The 17,511-nt window shown below is 34.9% G+C and overlaps 1 protein-coding gene across 1 annotated transcript in view; it reads left to right on the top strand.

Moving 5' to 3' along the window:
* Positions 1 to 17,212, top strand: part of LOC101276329 (UDP-glucuronosyltransferase 2A2) — a 47,300-nt gene extending 30,088 nt beyond the window's left edge. The window contains 4 exon segments of the mRNA XM_049708906.1: positions 8,547 to 8,719; positions 11,222 to 11,309; positions 11,777 to 11,996; positions 16,249 to 17,212. Coding sequence (XP_049564863.1) covers positions 8,547 to 8,719; positions 11,222 to 11,309; positions 11,777 to 11,996; positions 16,249 to 16,528 — 761 coding nt within the window. The 3' untranslated portion in view covers positions 16,529 to 17,212.
* The last annotated feature ends 299 nt before the right edge of the window (positions 17,213 to 17,511 follow it).

Here is a 17,511-nt window from a genome sequence, read left to right on the forward strand (position 1 = left end):
TAAGCCTTTGTTCGTTTCATGTATTGCAAACATCTTCTTGGCAGTTTATAATGTGCTTCTCATTGTCCTAAATATCATATGAAGACCTTCAGGTTTTAAACTTAATGGAGTCAAATTAATTAACCATTTTCTTTATGCACTTGAGGAAATCCTTTCTTACTCTGAAAGCATAAAGATTGCCTTTTGTATTGTCTCCAAAGAAGCTATGGTCTTGCTTTGCTTTTGAAGATTTTAATCTACTTACTAATTTATTTTTGTGTATTTTGTAGGTTGGACTCAATTTCTTTTCTTTTCACCTTCCTTCCTTTGCTGTTCCTCCTTCTTCCTTCTTTCATGCCTCCTTCCCTCTCTTCTTCTCTCCTCTCCTTTCTTTCTTCTTACCCTTGCCCAGGGATAAGGAGTTGTACCATTACTATTTATTCAAGGCTTCTTCTTTTCCCTAGTTAACTACAATGTTTGCTTTATCATTCAGAAATTTCACTACTTAAGTGGTTTTTCTTCTATTCATTATCTTTCTTTCTTGTACTTGTTCTTTTTTGTAGCTTTATTAAGACATAATTGACATACAACATTGTGTAAGTTTAAAGTGCACAACATGATGACTTGATACACACAGAAGTATAGCGAAATGTTTACTACAGTAATGTTAGTTAGCACATCCATCACCCCACCTATTTACTATTTTTGTGGTGAGAACATTTAACGTCTACTCTCTTAGCAGCTTTCAAGTATGTAGTACAGTATTGTTAACCATAGTCATCATACTGAATGTTAGATCCCCAGAACTTATTCATCTGATAACTGAAAGTTCGTACCCTTTGACCAACATCTCCCTAAGCCTCCCCCGCCCATCCCTGAAAATCACCAATCCACTCCCCATTTCTTTGAATTTGGCCTTTTTTTTTTTTAAGATTCCACATTTCAGTGAGATCATATAGTATTTGTTTTTCTTTGTCTGACTTATTTCACTTAGAATGTTTCATTCATTTTGTCACAAATGTCAAGATTTTCTTCTTTTTCATGGCTGAATAATATTCCATTGTGTGTGTGTGTGTGTGTGTGTGTGTGTGTGTGTGTGTGTGTGTACTACATCCTCTACCCACCCATCAAAAATTAGACTTATGGACTGTGGCTGGGAGGAGCTGGAACTAAGTGTATGGCCATTTCAGTATCTCTGAGAGCACAGACAGGAGTGTCTCCTACTGGGTCCCTGTGTGGCAGATCTGCTAATGGACGGTAGCTGTGATGGAGTTGCAGCTAAGTAGGGAACTCTTCAGGATCTCTGGGGACACAGCCTTGAGTGTATTTTGCTGGGTCTGTAAGTTAGCAGGATTTTTCACAGACTGTGGCTAGAAGGGGCTAGAGCCAAGTTAGGGCCCTTTCAGAATCTCCAGGTTGTAGGTCAAATTGTCTCCCTCTGGGACCCTGAACCCTCAGGACAGCAGGCAGACTGTGGCTGTGAGCAAGCTGGAGTTAAGTATAGGAGCCTTTCAGGATCTCCTGGGGTGCAGACAGGAGTGCCTCCTGCCTGGTTGCTGTGCCAGCAAGGCTACTTGAGGACTGTGGCTGGGAGGGGCTGCAGCCCAGTTACAGGGTCTTTTCAGAATCTACAGTCTGACCAAGTTTAGCAAACTTGCTTCCAGGGATCCCATAGGTGCTCGAGCCAGTTCATGGGCCACTTCAGGGCCCACAGCTGAGACTGAAGTTTGTGTGTTTATTACTCGACATGCAGGTGAGCATGACTCTTCTTGGGTTCCTTGGCATATGGTGTTGGTGACAGAACCAAAGAGAAACAGGCTGTAGCTGAGTTCTCAGGGGTACAGAGCTTTTTTCCACGTCTGCAACCAGGATCACACTCTATGGGTCAGTCATCTGATTGCAAACTTGCCTCCTCAAAAGGTCTTTTTCTGTCTTGTACTGCACCCGGATTTCACAGTCTCCTATCTGTATCCTGAATCTCCAACAAAGACACATTTGTCTGTGGATAAATGCCAAATCATTGTTGTTGAGGGGTAGGAGGATACATGAGAGACATCTTATTTGGTCATCCTGCTCAAAATACCTAGAAGGGTAATACCCTATCCCCTGGTATCTCTTCTAGAGCACCTTGGTTATCCTTAGCTCTTTGGTCTTCTATTGTAGATTTTTTAAATTAAATGTAAAATTCTACAAAAATTATCAAGTTTCATGAACCTTGGGATTTTGAGATTTTAATAAGAATTACAAGGAATCTGTAGATTGATTTGGAGAGAATGGACATCTTTATGAATTTTGATTTTCCTATCAATGCACATGATAGCTATATTTATTTTTCTACAATTTTTTTTATTGGAGTATAATTGCTTTACAATGGTGTGTTAGTTTCTGCTTTATAACAAAGTGAATCAGTTATACATATACATATGTTCCCATATCTCTTCCCTCTTGCGTCTCCTTCCCTCCCACCCTCCCTATCCCACCCCTCCAGGAGGTCACAAAGCACCGAGCTGATCTTCCTGTGCTATGCAGCTGCTTCCCACTAGCTATCTACCTTACGTTTGGTAGTGTATATATGTCCGTGCCTCTCTCTAGCTTTATCACAGCTTACTCTTCCCCCTCCGCATATCCTCAAGTCCATTCTTTAGCAGATCTGTGTCTTTATTCCTGTCTTACCCCTAGGTTCTTCATGACATACAATGGGTTTTAATAAGACTTTACAATTCTAATCAGACATAGTTTACACAACTCTTATACAATTATTCAACAATTAGAAGTTGAAGTATATATTTTACTTATATTTTCTTTTATTCATACACACAAATTTCAGTTGCCATTTCACAATATTTTGTATCCACTGAAATTATCAAACTCTATTCTAATAATGTATCTGTATATTCTTTTGGAATATACAGAGAGTTTCAGCTTATCTGAACACTCAAGAGCAGAGACTCAGGATTGGAAATCACCACAGGAACCAGTCCCTGGGTAGGAACACCTAAACTATAATTGGTGAATTGCTGGAGGTTCAGTGTGGACAAATCTGAGGGTTAAAAAATCCAGTGGAACTCAATCATAAGGGAGTCCCCACAATATTGTGAGATTTACTTCCAGGAGCTCAACCAATTTTCCATAGTAAATATCAAAGAAAAATCCCTTACTTCCAGTTAGGGGAGGGGAAAAGGAATCATTTTGAAAGAAGCTAGAGCACTCTGTTCTTCCTAAAAAGGTCTGTCCTCAGGGTAAACTAGTTAACCAGTACACAATGTGTTGGGGTATTATCAGAGCCTAACTGACCTGCAGAAGAAAAATACCCAACTCCAGGTCCCTCTAGACTACCACATGGAAAAGGGATATACCCAACTCTAGACCATCCTGCCCCAAGTAAAGTGGGAGAAAAAATTGAGAAAGAGTTGTGACGAGTCCAGAGGCATAGACTCAGTAAAATACTGAGACCAATCTTAGGGCTGTAGACTGCCTCTCTCCCCACAGTTCATGACCACATTTAAAAGGCCTATTTACAATAGTTTATTTTACCCAGTACATCATGACTGGCTATGAAGAAAAAATTACAAGGCATACCAAAAGGCAAAAACACATTTCGAGTAGTCAGAACAATCATCACCAGAGATGGAAAGAATGTTGTAATTTTCAAAACAAGGACCTGAAACAATTCTGATTAATATGCTAAAGGCTCTAAATGGAAAAAGTGGACAACATGTAAAAACAGATGAACTGTGTAAGCAGTGAGATGCAAATCCTAAGAAAAACCAAAAAAGGAGAGATAAAAAATTGTAACAAAAATGAATTCAAAGATGAAATTATGCTAATTCTTTATAGTCATTTTTAGAGGATAAAAGCTGAGGGAATAAGTTCTAACTCATTTTATGAGTATAGCATTACCTAAATGTCAAAACCAGACAAAGACATTACAAGGGAAGAAAGCCACAGATCAATATTTCTCATAAACATAGAGTCAGAAGTCCTCAACAAAATGTTAGAAAATTCTGCTCTGTGAAATAAAATGTCAAGAGAATGAAAAGACAAGGCACAGACTGGGAGACAATATTTGCAAAACACAGGTCTGATAAAGAACTGTTATCCAAAATGTTTTTTAAAAACACTTAAAACTCCACAAGAAGAAATCATGAAACCTGATTAAAAAGTAGACCAAAGACCATAACAGATACTGCACAAAGGAGATATATAGTTGGCAAATAAGCATATAAAAAGATGCTCCATGTCATTTGTTTTGAGGGAAATGCAAATTAAAATAATAGTGAGATACCACTTCACATCTATTAAAATGGCCAAAATGCAAAACACTGACAACACCAAAAGCTGGCAAGTTGTGGACAGGAACTCTCCTTATTGCTAGTGGGAATGTAAAGTGGTACAGCCACTTGGGAAACACTTAGGTGGTTTCTTATAAAAGTAAACATACTCTTACCATACTACCACACTCCTTGGTATTTAACTAAAGGAGTTAAAAACATGTTTACACGAAAATGTGCACGTGGATATTTATAGAAGTTTTATTCGTAATTGGCAAAACTTGGAAGCAATCACATTGCCCTTCAGTTGGTGAATGGATAAACTTGGAAGCAACCAAGTTGCAGATCCAAACAAAGGAATATTATTCAGCTCTAAAAAATGAGTTATTGAGCCACAAATAGACATGGAACAATGGAAGAACCTTAAGTCCCTATTATTAAGGAAAAAATCCAATCTGAAAAGTTTACCTACTGTACGATTCAAACTCTGACATTCTGGGAAAGGTAAAACTGTGGAGACCATAAAAAAAAAAATCAATGGTTGCTAGGGGGTTAGATGGGGATGGGGGATTTATAGGCAGAGCACGAAAGAATATTGGGGTAGTGAAAATACTCTGTATGATACAATAATGATTGATCATGTCTTTATTATTTGTCCAAAACCACAGAATTTATAATACTAGGAGTTAATTATAATGTAAACAACAGACTTTGGATGATTATAATGTTTCAGTGTGGGTTCATCAATTGCAACAAACGTACAATTCTCTTGAGGGATGTTGATACTGAAAGAGTCTATGCATGTGTGAAGACAAGGGTACATGGGAGATATCTCCACTTTCCCCTCAGTTTTGCTGTGATCCAAAAATTGCTCTAAAAAAGTAAAGTATTAATTTTTTAAAAGTGATACAGAAATTATGCATATTAGTTTTCTCACATGCCTTTGAAAGGAATGAATAAGCTAAAGAGCCTAGAAAAGTTATTTCTAGGTTGATATCTGCGGCTTGCCTGACTTACCACCGAGAGATGGTAACTGTCCTCTGCTCAATTCCCTCCATCCAACTCACCTACATTAAGGCTTTTGCCATACATTCAGGCTACCTCTAAGAATTCTTTGAAATTGAAAGGCATCTCAGTAAACTCACCATGTAGGATTACAGTAATAGATTCAAACAATAACAATATTTACATGGTAATTCAAATTTAATGGCCATTTATCAATTATTTGTATAATTTTCCACTGTGTTCATAACTCATTTTGTGTAATAATATAACTATAGGAAAAAGATTGGTGGTAAAGTTTAATTCCATATTTTTGTTTTGCAAGTCCTCAGCATAACATTTAGAATGTCTTATGAAAGTATTTAACAACTTTTGCATACTTTTGCCCAGTTTTGTTCTCACATTTGATTGGCTTTGTATTTCATACTGCGCATAACTGTTTCAAATATAGAAGCTTAGTGAATACTTTAAGCTAGGTCTTTCTTAAAATGTGGTCTACAGGTTTACACAATAATTTCACCTTAGTACTTAGTAATCAAGGCAGGATGTCACACGCATGGAACAAGACATCTAAAGAACAATAACATATTGGTGGGAAAATGTGAGGCAGTGTTCTCATCCAGTCTCTGGCAATTTCAAGCTGAGTGTCCTTGGAAATTGCTTCTTTATTATCAAATTAAATCATTGCCTATATAACTTCAGACATATATCCAAGCACTACAAAGTAGTAATGATTCTAAAAGGAGGCTATCCAACCTGCAGTATACATGATCACCAATTCTGAATAGAATCCTTAAGAAAGGAACATTCTCATCTGAATTTTTCTTTACTTGGATGCAAAACACGTTTTCTGTGTATACGAATGATTGATTTGGTAATTTGCAAATACTCGTTCTTCTCCACAGTGTCAATAACAGAGCTATGCTGCTGGATGTCTTCAGTTTGCTACACCAAATCTATTTTCAAAATCATAGAGGTCTTTTGTGAATGATATTACTTTTTTTTTTTACTTTACTTTGATATTTAAGCAGAGAATGAAGTCTGCCATGTGACATGTTAAAAATATCATTGTATCCATAGTATAGATATTGGATTGAAGAACAGGAAGCTAGAGCCTTGGAAATCATTAAGAAAACTGCTGTAGTCTTCCTAACAAGCATGATAGAGTTATGAATAGGGACATTTACTATGATCATTTGAGTGATAAAGATGCTTTCGTGAGTCTTGGGCAGACTCTTACTGACAGGCTTTGGTCAGTAAGAAGAAGTTAAGTGTTGATGGAAGACATGGAATCAGACAGGGCCTCTTGGAGAGCAATGAGATTTACTGAGCCAGGAAACAGTTAGTTGAAAAAGCTTTTTTGAGATAGCAATGATGAATTCCATTTCAAATTCACTTTAAGAAGTCTAAAGAGTTTTCAGGTGGAGATTTCTAGAAGTCATCTGTTAATACAAGGTTTAGTCTCAGCAGAGAGCATTAGAAATAAATTGGGAGTCATCAACATAAAGTAGAAATCATAAAACTGAGAAACCCAAACGCTGAATTGGTTCTTTATGACCATGATATCAGGGGTTTTTTTGGAGTAAAAGAGAAAATCATATATCCATATTCCAATGTTATTAAAGAATAAATATGGACTGCCAGAAATATTAGAAGCAAACAATATTGAGAAACAAAGGAAAATAATAGGTAAATACAGTAAGAATATTGTATTTAAGTATCTTTATCAATAGGCAGTGAAGAGAAAGATATTCATTTGCTTGGGTTGTGGGTAAACAAACATAATCTCTGTAGAAGATAGCAGGTTAAATGGTGTTCCCAGGTGAGTTCTTGATTTCTGTTTAGAGTAAGATGGATATTGAAGTTTAAAACTTTACTTCAGGATTCTGAATATGCTTTTCACACCAACTAAGGTATAGCTGAAGACAAGCTCTATTGAGGGTTATTACTGGAGATAGTAAACCAATATCTAAAATAAATAAAGGTACAGAAAGAGATAAGACATATCCCATGGCTCATTAGGTAATACCTTGCCACACTATTATGTTTATCCTTCCAACCCCATTTTTCACATGCAGACAATTTCACAAAAATGACTCAGACATGTTTCACAAGGTAGAAAAATTATTCCATCCCAAACCCAATTATTAATATAGATATTTGGGCAATATCAATCTTGGCTTATATCTCTGATGAAAGAATTATGCCAGTCACTGGATACACAGAATAGAAAAGAAATGAGAGTTAAATCAAGAATCCAAATCAAACAGGTAAGTGTGTAAATCTTAATATACCTGTGTGTATATGTGCCTGCATATGTGCTTGTGTGTGTGTAATGTTTCTTTATTCAATCACTATCTGTTTAGGGAGTTGAATCAAAATGGTAAAATACCAATTCCTGGGACATCAGATATTCTCTTAACATTAACTAAGTAAAAATAGCAGTCTAATTTCATTTATGGCATTGTCTTTCCTGTTGTAATTTTACTAGCCTTAAACTGAGAAACATAGTGATTGCAGGGTGACCACATATAGTTATAAAGAGATGACATATCTCTAGAGGGTGACATTTACATAGATTATGTGAAACACCCCAATCCCAGACTTTGCTATGCCTAGTTTGCACAACTGTAAGTGATGATCAAGAGAATTTTATTTGCAGAGAATCTGTGCTAAGGCTCAAATTTTGGGCACGCAGTTAGTGTCACACTCTTGTGGGAAGGCAGAGAAACACTGTCTCATAAGTGTTATCATGATTGTAGCAGGAATTTAACTGCATTATCATCTTTTCAAATGTATTACTATATATACCATATCTTAAAAAATATTTTTTAGCCCTATTAATCCAGGAAATAATAAACATGAGAAAAATATTCTGAACACCTAACAGGAAGTTAGATCAAGTTATTCATAATTTATTGGATGTAAACTGGCATGCCAAAAATTTTCAAAGCCTCATTCAGAACCCTTCTTTGGGCTTCCTTCCAAGGAATATTTTTACAAGTTTGCCACCAGCTCTGTTGGTTCATAAAATTAAGCCTTGGGAGTAATAATTCCATGTACCATGAGAACATCGGCCTCTTATCACCTATTCATTTTGTATAATGGTTTGGTTCCATGGCTTTATGTGTAATCACTCATTATATATTTAAGCCATAGTTTTCAGAAATACATTTCCTCTTAAAGAGACTAGATGGTTCTATGTGGCAGAAGACAGAATCAGTCTAACAATGTCCCTGACACTTCTCTTGAGTCTGCCTATTTAGAAATGTAGGAGAGCCTTTTTCCCCCTGTGATCCTGCACTTGTGTAAGAGAAAGAATTTTATCTCTGCAGGAAATGGAAGAATTTGTCCAAAGTTCAGGCGAAGATGGTATTGTGGTGTTTTCTCTGGGGTCAATGGTCAAAATCCTCACAGAAGAAAAAGCCAATCTCATTGCCTCAGCCCTTGCCCAGATTCCACAGAAGGTTAGTACAAACTCCAGTCATGGTGGGCAGCCGCTCTGCCAACTGAAGAGAGTATGTGGCTAATAGTACTCTTTCTAGGTGAAAGTTGCAACTCATCATACACTGAGAAGAACTGGCACCACCTTTAAGTAAAAATGTCTCAAAACATTAAAATGTATTTGGGGCACATTTTACCATTTGCCTACTGAGCCTTCGCATTACTATGAAAATACATCTTTTTATGAAGTCACTTATTTTCAATGAAATAGAGATGAAAATGTTAAGATTCTAATAACTTTTTACTCTTTGAAACCTTATGACTTGCACTGACTCTTGCCAAAAGTTCTAAAGTGTGTTAGCTTCAAGGTCCAGGAAAAGAGAGATTACACATAGAGTAGAGTAGAATCATGTTCAAGAATATACTTTATATTGCTAGGCTTTATTAGGATTCAATTAAAGTATAGTTGGTTTAGAAATAGAAGCCTAATCTTTCTAAGATAAATTTTCTACAATTAAAACAATTTAAAGATCCTAGTGTTATTGTCAAACAGTATATATTTTCTAATTTATGACATTCAATTAACTTTAATTTTGTTAATTCTAGATTTCTACTCTTTATATACTTCCATTCACAAAACACCCTGTCTCTTTATATTTTTATATTAAAGTAAATAAAACTCTATAATTGTAAGTGTACTATTTAGGCCTGTTAAAACTCTGGATTTTTATTTTTAAACTTTTCTGTTAAAGAGTTTGCCACTTATTGGTATTTAATCTGAAAATCGTCATACAGAAAAGAAAAAAAAAGAAAGAAAAAAATTATGTAACAAAAGGTTAGCATCCTAACAAGATACTTCATTAAATAATAGAGTATAAACAAATCCTCTATCTCATTCCCCCTCAAAAACAAAAAAGGGAAAAAGAGAGAAAAAGAGAGAGAGAAAGGAAGGAAGGCAGGCAAGAAGGAAGGAAGAAAGAAAGAAAGAGAAACAAAGGGAGGAAGGAAGGGAGGGAGGGCAGAAAGGCAACAAATCATCCAAAAAGCAGCCAAAAAAATTTTAAAGCTAATTATATTTTTGGAAAACATTACATTTGAAACTTAAGAACTAGGATGGCCTCATGACAAGTAAAGTTACGTAGTATTCATGTTCGTTTTAATGCTTTTTAACCCTCATATTCTGCCTAAACTAGTCCTATTTATTTTCTATTTCTTCACTCACAATCTCACTTCCAGAAGCTTTTAAGTGATAATACTATATTTAATAGACTATTAGTATAAGCCCTTTCAAAAAAGGTAAAGGCAAGCAGTTTTACCTTATCTCTCAATGTTTGCAAACTACCTCTTTTGTATGTTCCTCTCAACTATCACATAAAGGAGGATGGGCTAAGAAAGGGCGGGTTTGTGCGCCACCTGCCGGCCATTGAGGGCAGAACAGGATGCTTAGAACTCAGAATTTGGAGGACATGTGCACCCCTCACACCTGCCTGGCTGGGATGTTAAGTCATTCAATATGTCAGTGTCCCAGACTCTTTGCTGATGACACTGGTGATGCTCTGCTCCAGTCATGCCTGGTTTCCTGCCTGGGACGTGCCTCACTCCTTGGAGCCATAGCCTGGGGAACAAGAGAGTCAGCCTTTTATGCTACCTGAAAAAAAAAAAACCCTCTCTCCTGTCCCTAGAAAAGAGCTTCTGGTTTCCACCATCAGATTCTCCACTGGATCTTCAGCCTGTTAGGCACAGAGGACTGCAGCTCTGCTTAGAATAAAATCTTCCTTGATAAACTACTATGCAACCTAGATCAGTTTCACAAATAACTGAAACAGAAGATGAAAGTGAAAAGTGTTTGGACTTGTCTCCATTTGGGAATTAAGGCCCAGAGTTGATTCCAAGAAAGCAGGAGCTATTTGAAGCATGTGGAATACAACTGTCATGCCTTGGAGCTTGTCAGGGAGGGAAGCAAACTGCACTTTTCTCTCATTTATCAATTCCTCTCAAAATACAAAGAAATAAGGAAGAACATTATGCTCATGACCCTCTCTATTCAATTATATTTTTATGCAAGAAAAGTAATCTGCACTCAGCTATAAAATATCTGAAAACAAAATAATGGTTATAGATTTAAACATGATATATTATATCTTGAATATCCAACAAATTATTTAGAACACAATCTGTGTTTCTTAAATTAATAAAACTTACAAATTATAATTTTTATCCTTTCAGAACATCAAGTGGTATTTGCTGTTTTCAGATTTTAGTATACTTTTTCTTGAAAAACTTTCTTCGCAATATTCTTTTGTTTGTGACTTAAAGTTAACTGCTGTAACAGATATACATGAACATCAGTTGTTTGAACTTTTTATGAACTTCTGTATACTTCATGTAATACCTCAACACAGGCTTTCAAATAGTCAAAAAAAAAAAACCTAAAATGGACTATATGATTTATAAATAACTCTATGGCCTTAAAATGCCTTAATTTTGTGTTTTTACTTACAAAATTAAAGCACTGTCTTCCACAGGTTTTATGGAGATACAAAGGAGAGAAACCGGCCACATTAGGAGCCAATACTCGGCTCTATGATTGGATACCACAGAATGGTCTTCTTGGTAAGACCAAGAAAAAAAAGCTGTACAGTTGGATGATGGGCAAGTAGCTGCTTAACAGCAAGTAAATTCAATAAACATTTTAAATATTTAAATTTCCACATTTTACTTGCAGTTTTAAAGCAGATATAATTAAAGAATGGGCCATTAATTTTATAGATTGATGCTTACTCTGGCTCATAAAAGAGAATCTTCAGTTAAGACTCTCACCGCTCTCCAAGTTTCAATTTCAGTTCTGATATGGCCTCCTCAGTAAGTCTTTCTAGACAATGCAGAGGAAGTTAATTCCACCTTTTTTGGGGATCATGATTATCTGAGATAGCAATTCCCCATGTTCTTGGCTTTTGTAGAAAACACTGCCTTCTTCATTGAGTTATCCAATAGTTTTTTCCCCATCTCTCTCTGAAATTCTATTAATGTATTATGTATCATGAAATCCTCACCTGCTTCTCATCCAATCCCCAAACTAGGTCATCCCAAAGCAAAAGGTTTTATCACTCATGGTGGAACCAATGGGATCTATGAAGCTATCTATCATGGGGTGCCTATGGTGGGAGTTCCAATGTTTGCTGATCAGCCTGACAACATTGCTCACATGAAGGCCAAAGGAGCAGCTGTGGAGGTGAACATAAACACAATGACAAGTGCAGATTTACTCAATGCCTTGAGAACAGTCATTAATGAACCTTTGTAAGTACTACTACTTTTAAAGGCTTGTCATTAATTATGCTACCCATCATACTCAAAAATGTCCAATGTTTCATGCATTTCTAACTAGTGTATTTTCAAATAACAACTATAACATGACCATTTAAAAACCATTTTATTATTTCATTTCCCAAATTGCTGAAGTGATTGTCTGAGATGATAAAACAAACTAAGATTTCAAATATTATATTAATGTTTTTTCAAAATAAATAATGTTGGTGATTACATAAATTCTTAGATAATTTTCTGGATAATCTGCTTTTTTTATAAACAAATATATATGTTTATTTAAATATTATAACCATTCAGTAAGTACAAAAATGGAAGTGATAATTCACCCAATATTGATCATTCAAAAATAATCATTGTTAACACTTGGTGTATATCATTAATCAGTATATGCATATATACAGGGAGGAGTAGTTAGAGTAGTTAATAATTTTATAAATATCAATTGATACTATATATGTATTTTTAAACAAAATTTTAAATTTTATCTGATTTAGCTAAAGATAAAATAAATTTGTAAACTACATTTATAAACTATATGAACTTTAGATACAGATGATTATATCTTAATATTTTTCTCTGAAAGGTCTCACCAAGGTTAAGAATTAATATATGTATACATAGTGTTTTTTTAACAATGTGTTTTAATTTTAGCCACTAATAGTTGAAATTGGAAGTTATTTCATCTCTAATATATATTACTTAAATTTTTAATTTGTCAATATTTATGGCACTTATTTTCCTCACAGTAATTTAATCTTTTCACATATTTTAAGAGAATCAATATTCACCATTGAATCAGAGATTCTACAAAATATTTTGAATTCATTCTTAACTGAATGCTTCATATGGAATTTTCTTTCATCAAAGAGTCATGGACTCCCTGAAATCACAATTAACAATATTTGCTCATTGACTTGATGGGAGAATGACACCTATCTGAATATAACATACTTAGATCTCACTTTCTTTCCTTTTGAACTGTGCAGGGTTACTTATGATCTTCTGGCTTTAAATGCTGCTGTAGGGTTTTGAGGACTTTCTGATCAGTATTACTTTTTAAGAGTTTCTTGTTCAGCCTGGAAATAGTATTTTTTAAATTCAGAAACTTAAACATGGCATATCCTTATCATTTGTTTTCTACATTTTCCTGGGATTATAGTATATTCTTTTACTACTGTTAATCTAGGATGAAAATTATTCAATTTTTCTTTTCAGAAATTAATTTTTTTTGTTTATTAAAATGTCTTTTAGTTCCATTTTTTATCTCTATTTCAGGGACATCAGATTTTAATATTCCCTATGTTAAAATATTTGAGTTTGTTTTCTTTCTCTATTATTTTCTAATTGATCTAATCATTTTTTGCTTTCTTAATTTACTGAGATTCCTTCAAATAGCCCATAAATTAGTAAATTCACTTTTTCATGAACATTGTTTACTGTTTGTAATTTTCTTATTAATCCCTTAAAGTGCTATTTTTAACAACTAATTTCAATAGCTCACCTTGTCTTTTGTTACCTCCTCTTGTTTCATAATCTGATCCTCGAGCTTTTGTTCATAACTCTCACATTCTTACTCTACTCAAACTTTCCTCTTCTTTTGAATTATGTATTATGCCTAATTACATTCTAAGTCTGTCATTTTTATGTTTTTTCCCCAATATTGTGTAAGTTGCTGTCATGTGTTTCATCTTGCTTTCACTATTTGCTCCACATTTGTATAGATACCTTATTTTAAAATTTGTTTCCAGTTTATCTCAGACTGAATTATTTTTATTCAGAGGCAAAACTTGAAGGATAGTTGTAATATTCCATTCACATTACTGAAACCTGCAATTTAGGAGTTAGGAGAGAAGGTCAACATAAATGGAATTTTTTGCAGCTTTTTTTAGTGGAACTAGTCTATGAAAAACCATCTGTTAAAGCCCTAGCAGCAAGGTTTTCTAGACAAAGTGGTCAATGTATTCATTTCTAAAAGGGAAGACACTCAATATCTGCCTTGAACTCATCCTAAAAAGTCAGCCCTGGTGGTCCATTTTCCCCTCCCACTCACATTGCAGTCAAAAGATTTTTGTTAAGATACATATATATTCAAATCATATATTTCAGAATATTATATATATCATCAGGATCTGGAAAGGGAGGTTAGGAGTTTCAGCAAGGCTTACTATGATCTTTTGTTTCTCATAAATGATGATCTTGATGTCTAATCTATTAGGCTATTACCAAATTGTTAATTGCTGATAATTTGGTTCATTTTACTAAATATCAGAGTAGGTAAATTCTGTAATTTTTAAAAATTCTACTTCATTTTATAGAAGGCTTACTAAATTTTCTTGTTGATTTGAAAACTATTGATGTGAAAAAATTATACTCTTAGAATTTCCCAGGAAAATACCTGAAATTATTTATTTTAAAAATACCTTAACTGGGCTTCCCTGGTGGCGCAGTGGTTGAGGGTCCGCCTGCCGATGCAGGGGACGTGGGTTCGTGCCCCAGTCTGGGAGGATCCCACGTGCCACGGAGCGGCTGGGCCCGTGAGCCATGGCCGCTGAGCCTGTGCGTCCGGAGCCTGTGCTCCGCAACGGGAGAGGCCACAACAGTGAGAGGCTCGCGTACTGAAAAAGAAAAAAAACAAAAAAAAAGAAACAAAAAAAAGAAACAAAAAAATACCTTAACTTTAACCCTAAACTTAATTCTAAGTCTGAAATTATCTGGGAACAAAAGTGTTTAGTGTAGAGTATATATATAATGTATTTGTATTCCATTTTCTTATTCCTTAAAGGAATTAAGGAGCACGAAGTCTATATTTAAATACACAAACCATAGCAATTTCATAATATTTTAACATAACTGTCATAAAACAGTGTACAACAAATATTAAGTAATCATCTTAATGAGCATAGATTATCCTATCTCATTTGTAGGAAGGCTTACTGTATTTTTATTTGTATTCACGTGTACAAGTGTATCTGTCAAGTATATGCATATTTCAAATTTTAAATCTCTATCTATAAATGGAGAAAACCTTGAATAAAAATATGATTTGAACAGATAGTCTCTTATCACCACTGTAGTTTGCCTAAAATGTATTAGGATGAAACTTGTGTAACTACTCTTCTAGTCCTACCTATATTTCAATCTGGTTGAAAAAGAGTATGAAAACAACAACGAAAAACAAAACAAACAAAACAAAAAGAGAGAGTATGACTATTCTTTCTCACTGTGCACAAAAAAAAAGAATACAAGTAAATTACCTCTTGCTGCTGGATGTTGTGTATCATGTTCACTGGTGAATGATGGTTACATTTCTTCTTCTCTGATCCCAACAATGTCCAACTTGCACCAGGACATCTCTTCACATCTCTACCTTCTGTCATCTTCATGTCTGCAGGCTGGAACTTTTATCTCTAACACAAAACCAAAGGTAAACATACTAATTCTTGGCTCAGCCACCAAGAAATCTCCAGTGAATTCAGAATATGCCTTTTGAAGACATACCTATAACCATTGGTGTTTGAGAGACTATTAGAGTTGTTAACTATTGCTCTTGTGATGCCACATTGATTATGGACTTTATGCTAGTGAGACATTTCTATTTACCTTAAAAACTCAAAACCCATGTCCTTGCCATTTCTAAAATTACCTTAGTATCTTCATCCAATCTTGACACTGCCAATATATAGACACTGTCTTTTGCATCACAAAGGCACAGGTGTGTGCAATGGAGGCATTATCACAGTGTCGATCTCAGGCATTGCAAAAATGTCTCACTACTGTTGACTATCAGTTTCTATGTCTGTCATCATTAATTAGTCTGACATTAGAGGCCATGCTTATGGACTCTCTAATGGGTATTTTCTCTCAAAATAGGGTTATTCAGAGTCTTGGTCTGGAACAGTCCTGGAAACTATAATTCACACAATACCAAAATTCCTTTTTGGAAAAATGAGGCTATACATTTACAACTGATTTATTCCATCTTTTTTATATGTTTGCATTTTACCACACTCCATTAAGAATATATTTCTTCCACACCCCTCTTTCACAACTCTTAACATGCTATGTGACCAGCAAAGTTCATGTCACAGCAAGAATTAAAATGTTTTTCTCAACACACCTATGGATTTTGGCTTGCATAACACATATCATGTATTGTATGCTTACTTTTAATGAAAACAAAAGCTCTATAATTTCTATGTTTTTGTTTGTTTTTGCCTACCAGTTATAAAGAGAATGCTATGAGGTTATCACGGCTTCACCATGATCAGCCTGTAAAGCCCCTGGACCGAGCAGTCTTCTGGATCGAGTTTGTCATGCACCACAAAGGAGCCAAGCACCTGTGGCCAGCTGCCCACGACCTCACCTGGTTCCAGTACCACTCTTTGGATGTGATTGGGTTCTTGCTGGCCTGTGTGGCAACTGCTGTATTCTTGGTCACAAAATGTTGTTTGTTTTCTTGTCTAAAATTTGTTAAAACAGGAAAGAAGAAAAAGAGAGAATAGATCTTTCTAAGTTTGGTAAAGACTTGTATGGGCAATTCTGTTCATTCTAGCCACAATGGCCTTAATGAAAACATAACATCTTCATTCTGTTTTCAAAATTCCCATTCCTCTCTGCCTTAAGCTAGAGATAAAGTCTAGAATTCAACAATAGCATTAACTGGTGGGCATGTCCCCTTCTTCTTTTGTCTTTTCCCAGGTGGCTTTACCCTCTTCCTCAAACATTCCTGACAAAGGTTCACTAATAATTTTACGTTTATTCTATTAATAATATCAATTTTTCCTTTACTTTTAACCTTAAGTGATATGCTGACTGACAATATGCTGAATCCTGGGGAACACACAAAATGTAAGCCAAAGTTGATAGATGCAGGGACCACAGAGAAAAAAAATTCACATGTTCCTCTAGAACATACAAATTAGGAAACCATCACAGGAGACTAGTATATCATAAGAGTAATGATTTCATTTGTCATAAAAATAAGTCTTTCTGTTTGCCCAGTGTTACTGGGGTCAGAGCACGAATTGATAATAATTGTGATGGCACATCACACCAGGGAAGGTCTACAAATTTCCATTAAACACATATATAATCATACCCACATTTCTGCCTTTAGTCAGCAAGTATTCTTGTGTGCCCTTTAGTGCAAGAGACTGAGCACTGCCTTCAAACAAGAGATCGATTGAATCATTGATTTTTTTGTCAGGGACAGAGAATGTAAGCAATATTTTAAGGGGGAACAGATAATTTTTAGAAAAAAATAACAAATATAGGAAAATTTTAAAATAATTTTATGAAAATTTTAATTTACAGTACAATTGATAACCTTAAAGTTAAATGTCAATTCATTATATTTAAAAATCATTAAAGCTCATAATCTACAATTGCTATTTATAATCAAAAGTGTAGTTTTCTGTCAAAAACAAATATTTACCTGAAAGATACGATTATTATGCTATTTTTCAGTCTCTATCGCCTACAAATT

This window comes from Orcinus orca, chromosome 4 (genome assembly GCF_937001465.1).
Source record: "Orcinus orca chromosome 4, mOrcOrc1.1, whole genome shotgun sequence".
Classification (NCBI taxonomy): Eukaryota; Metazoa; Chordata; class Mammalia; order Artiodactyla; family Delphinidae; genus Orcinus; species Orcinus orca.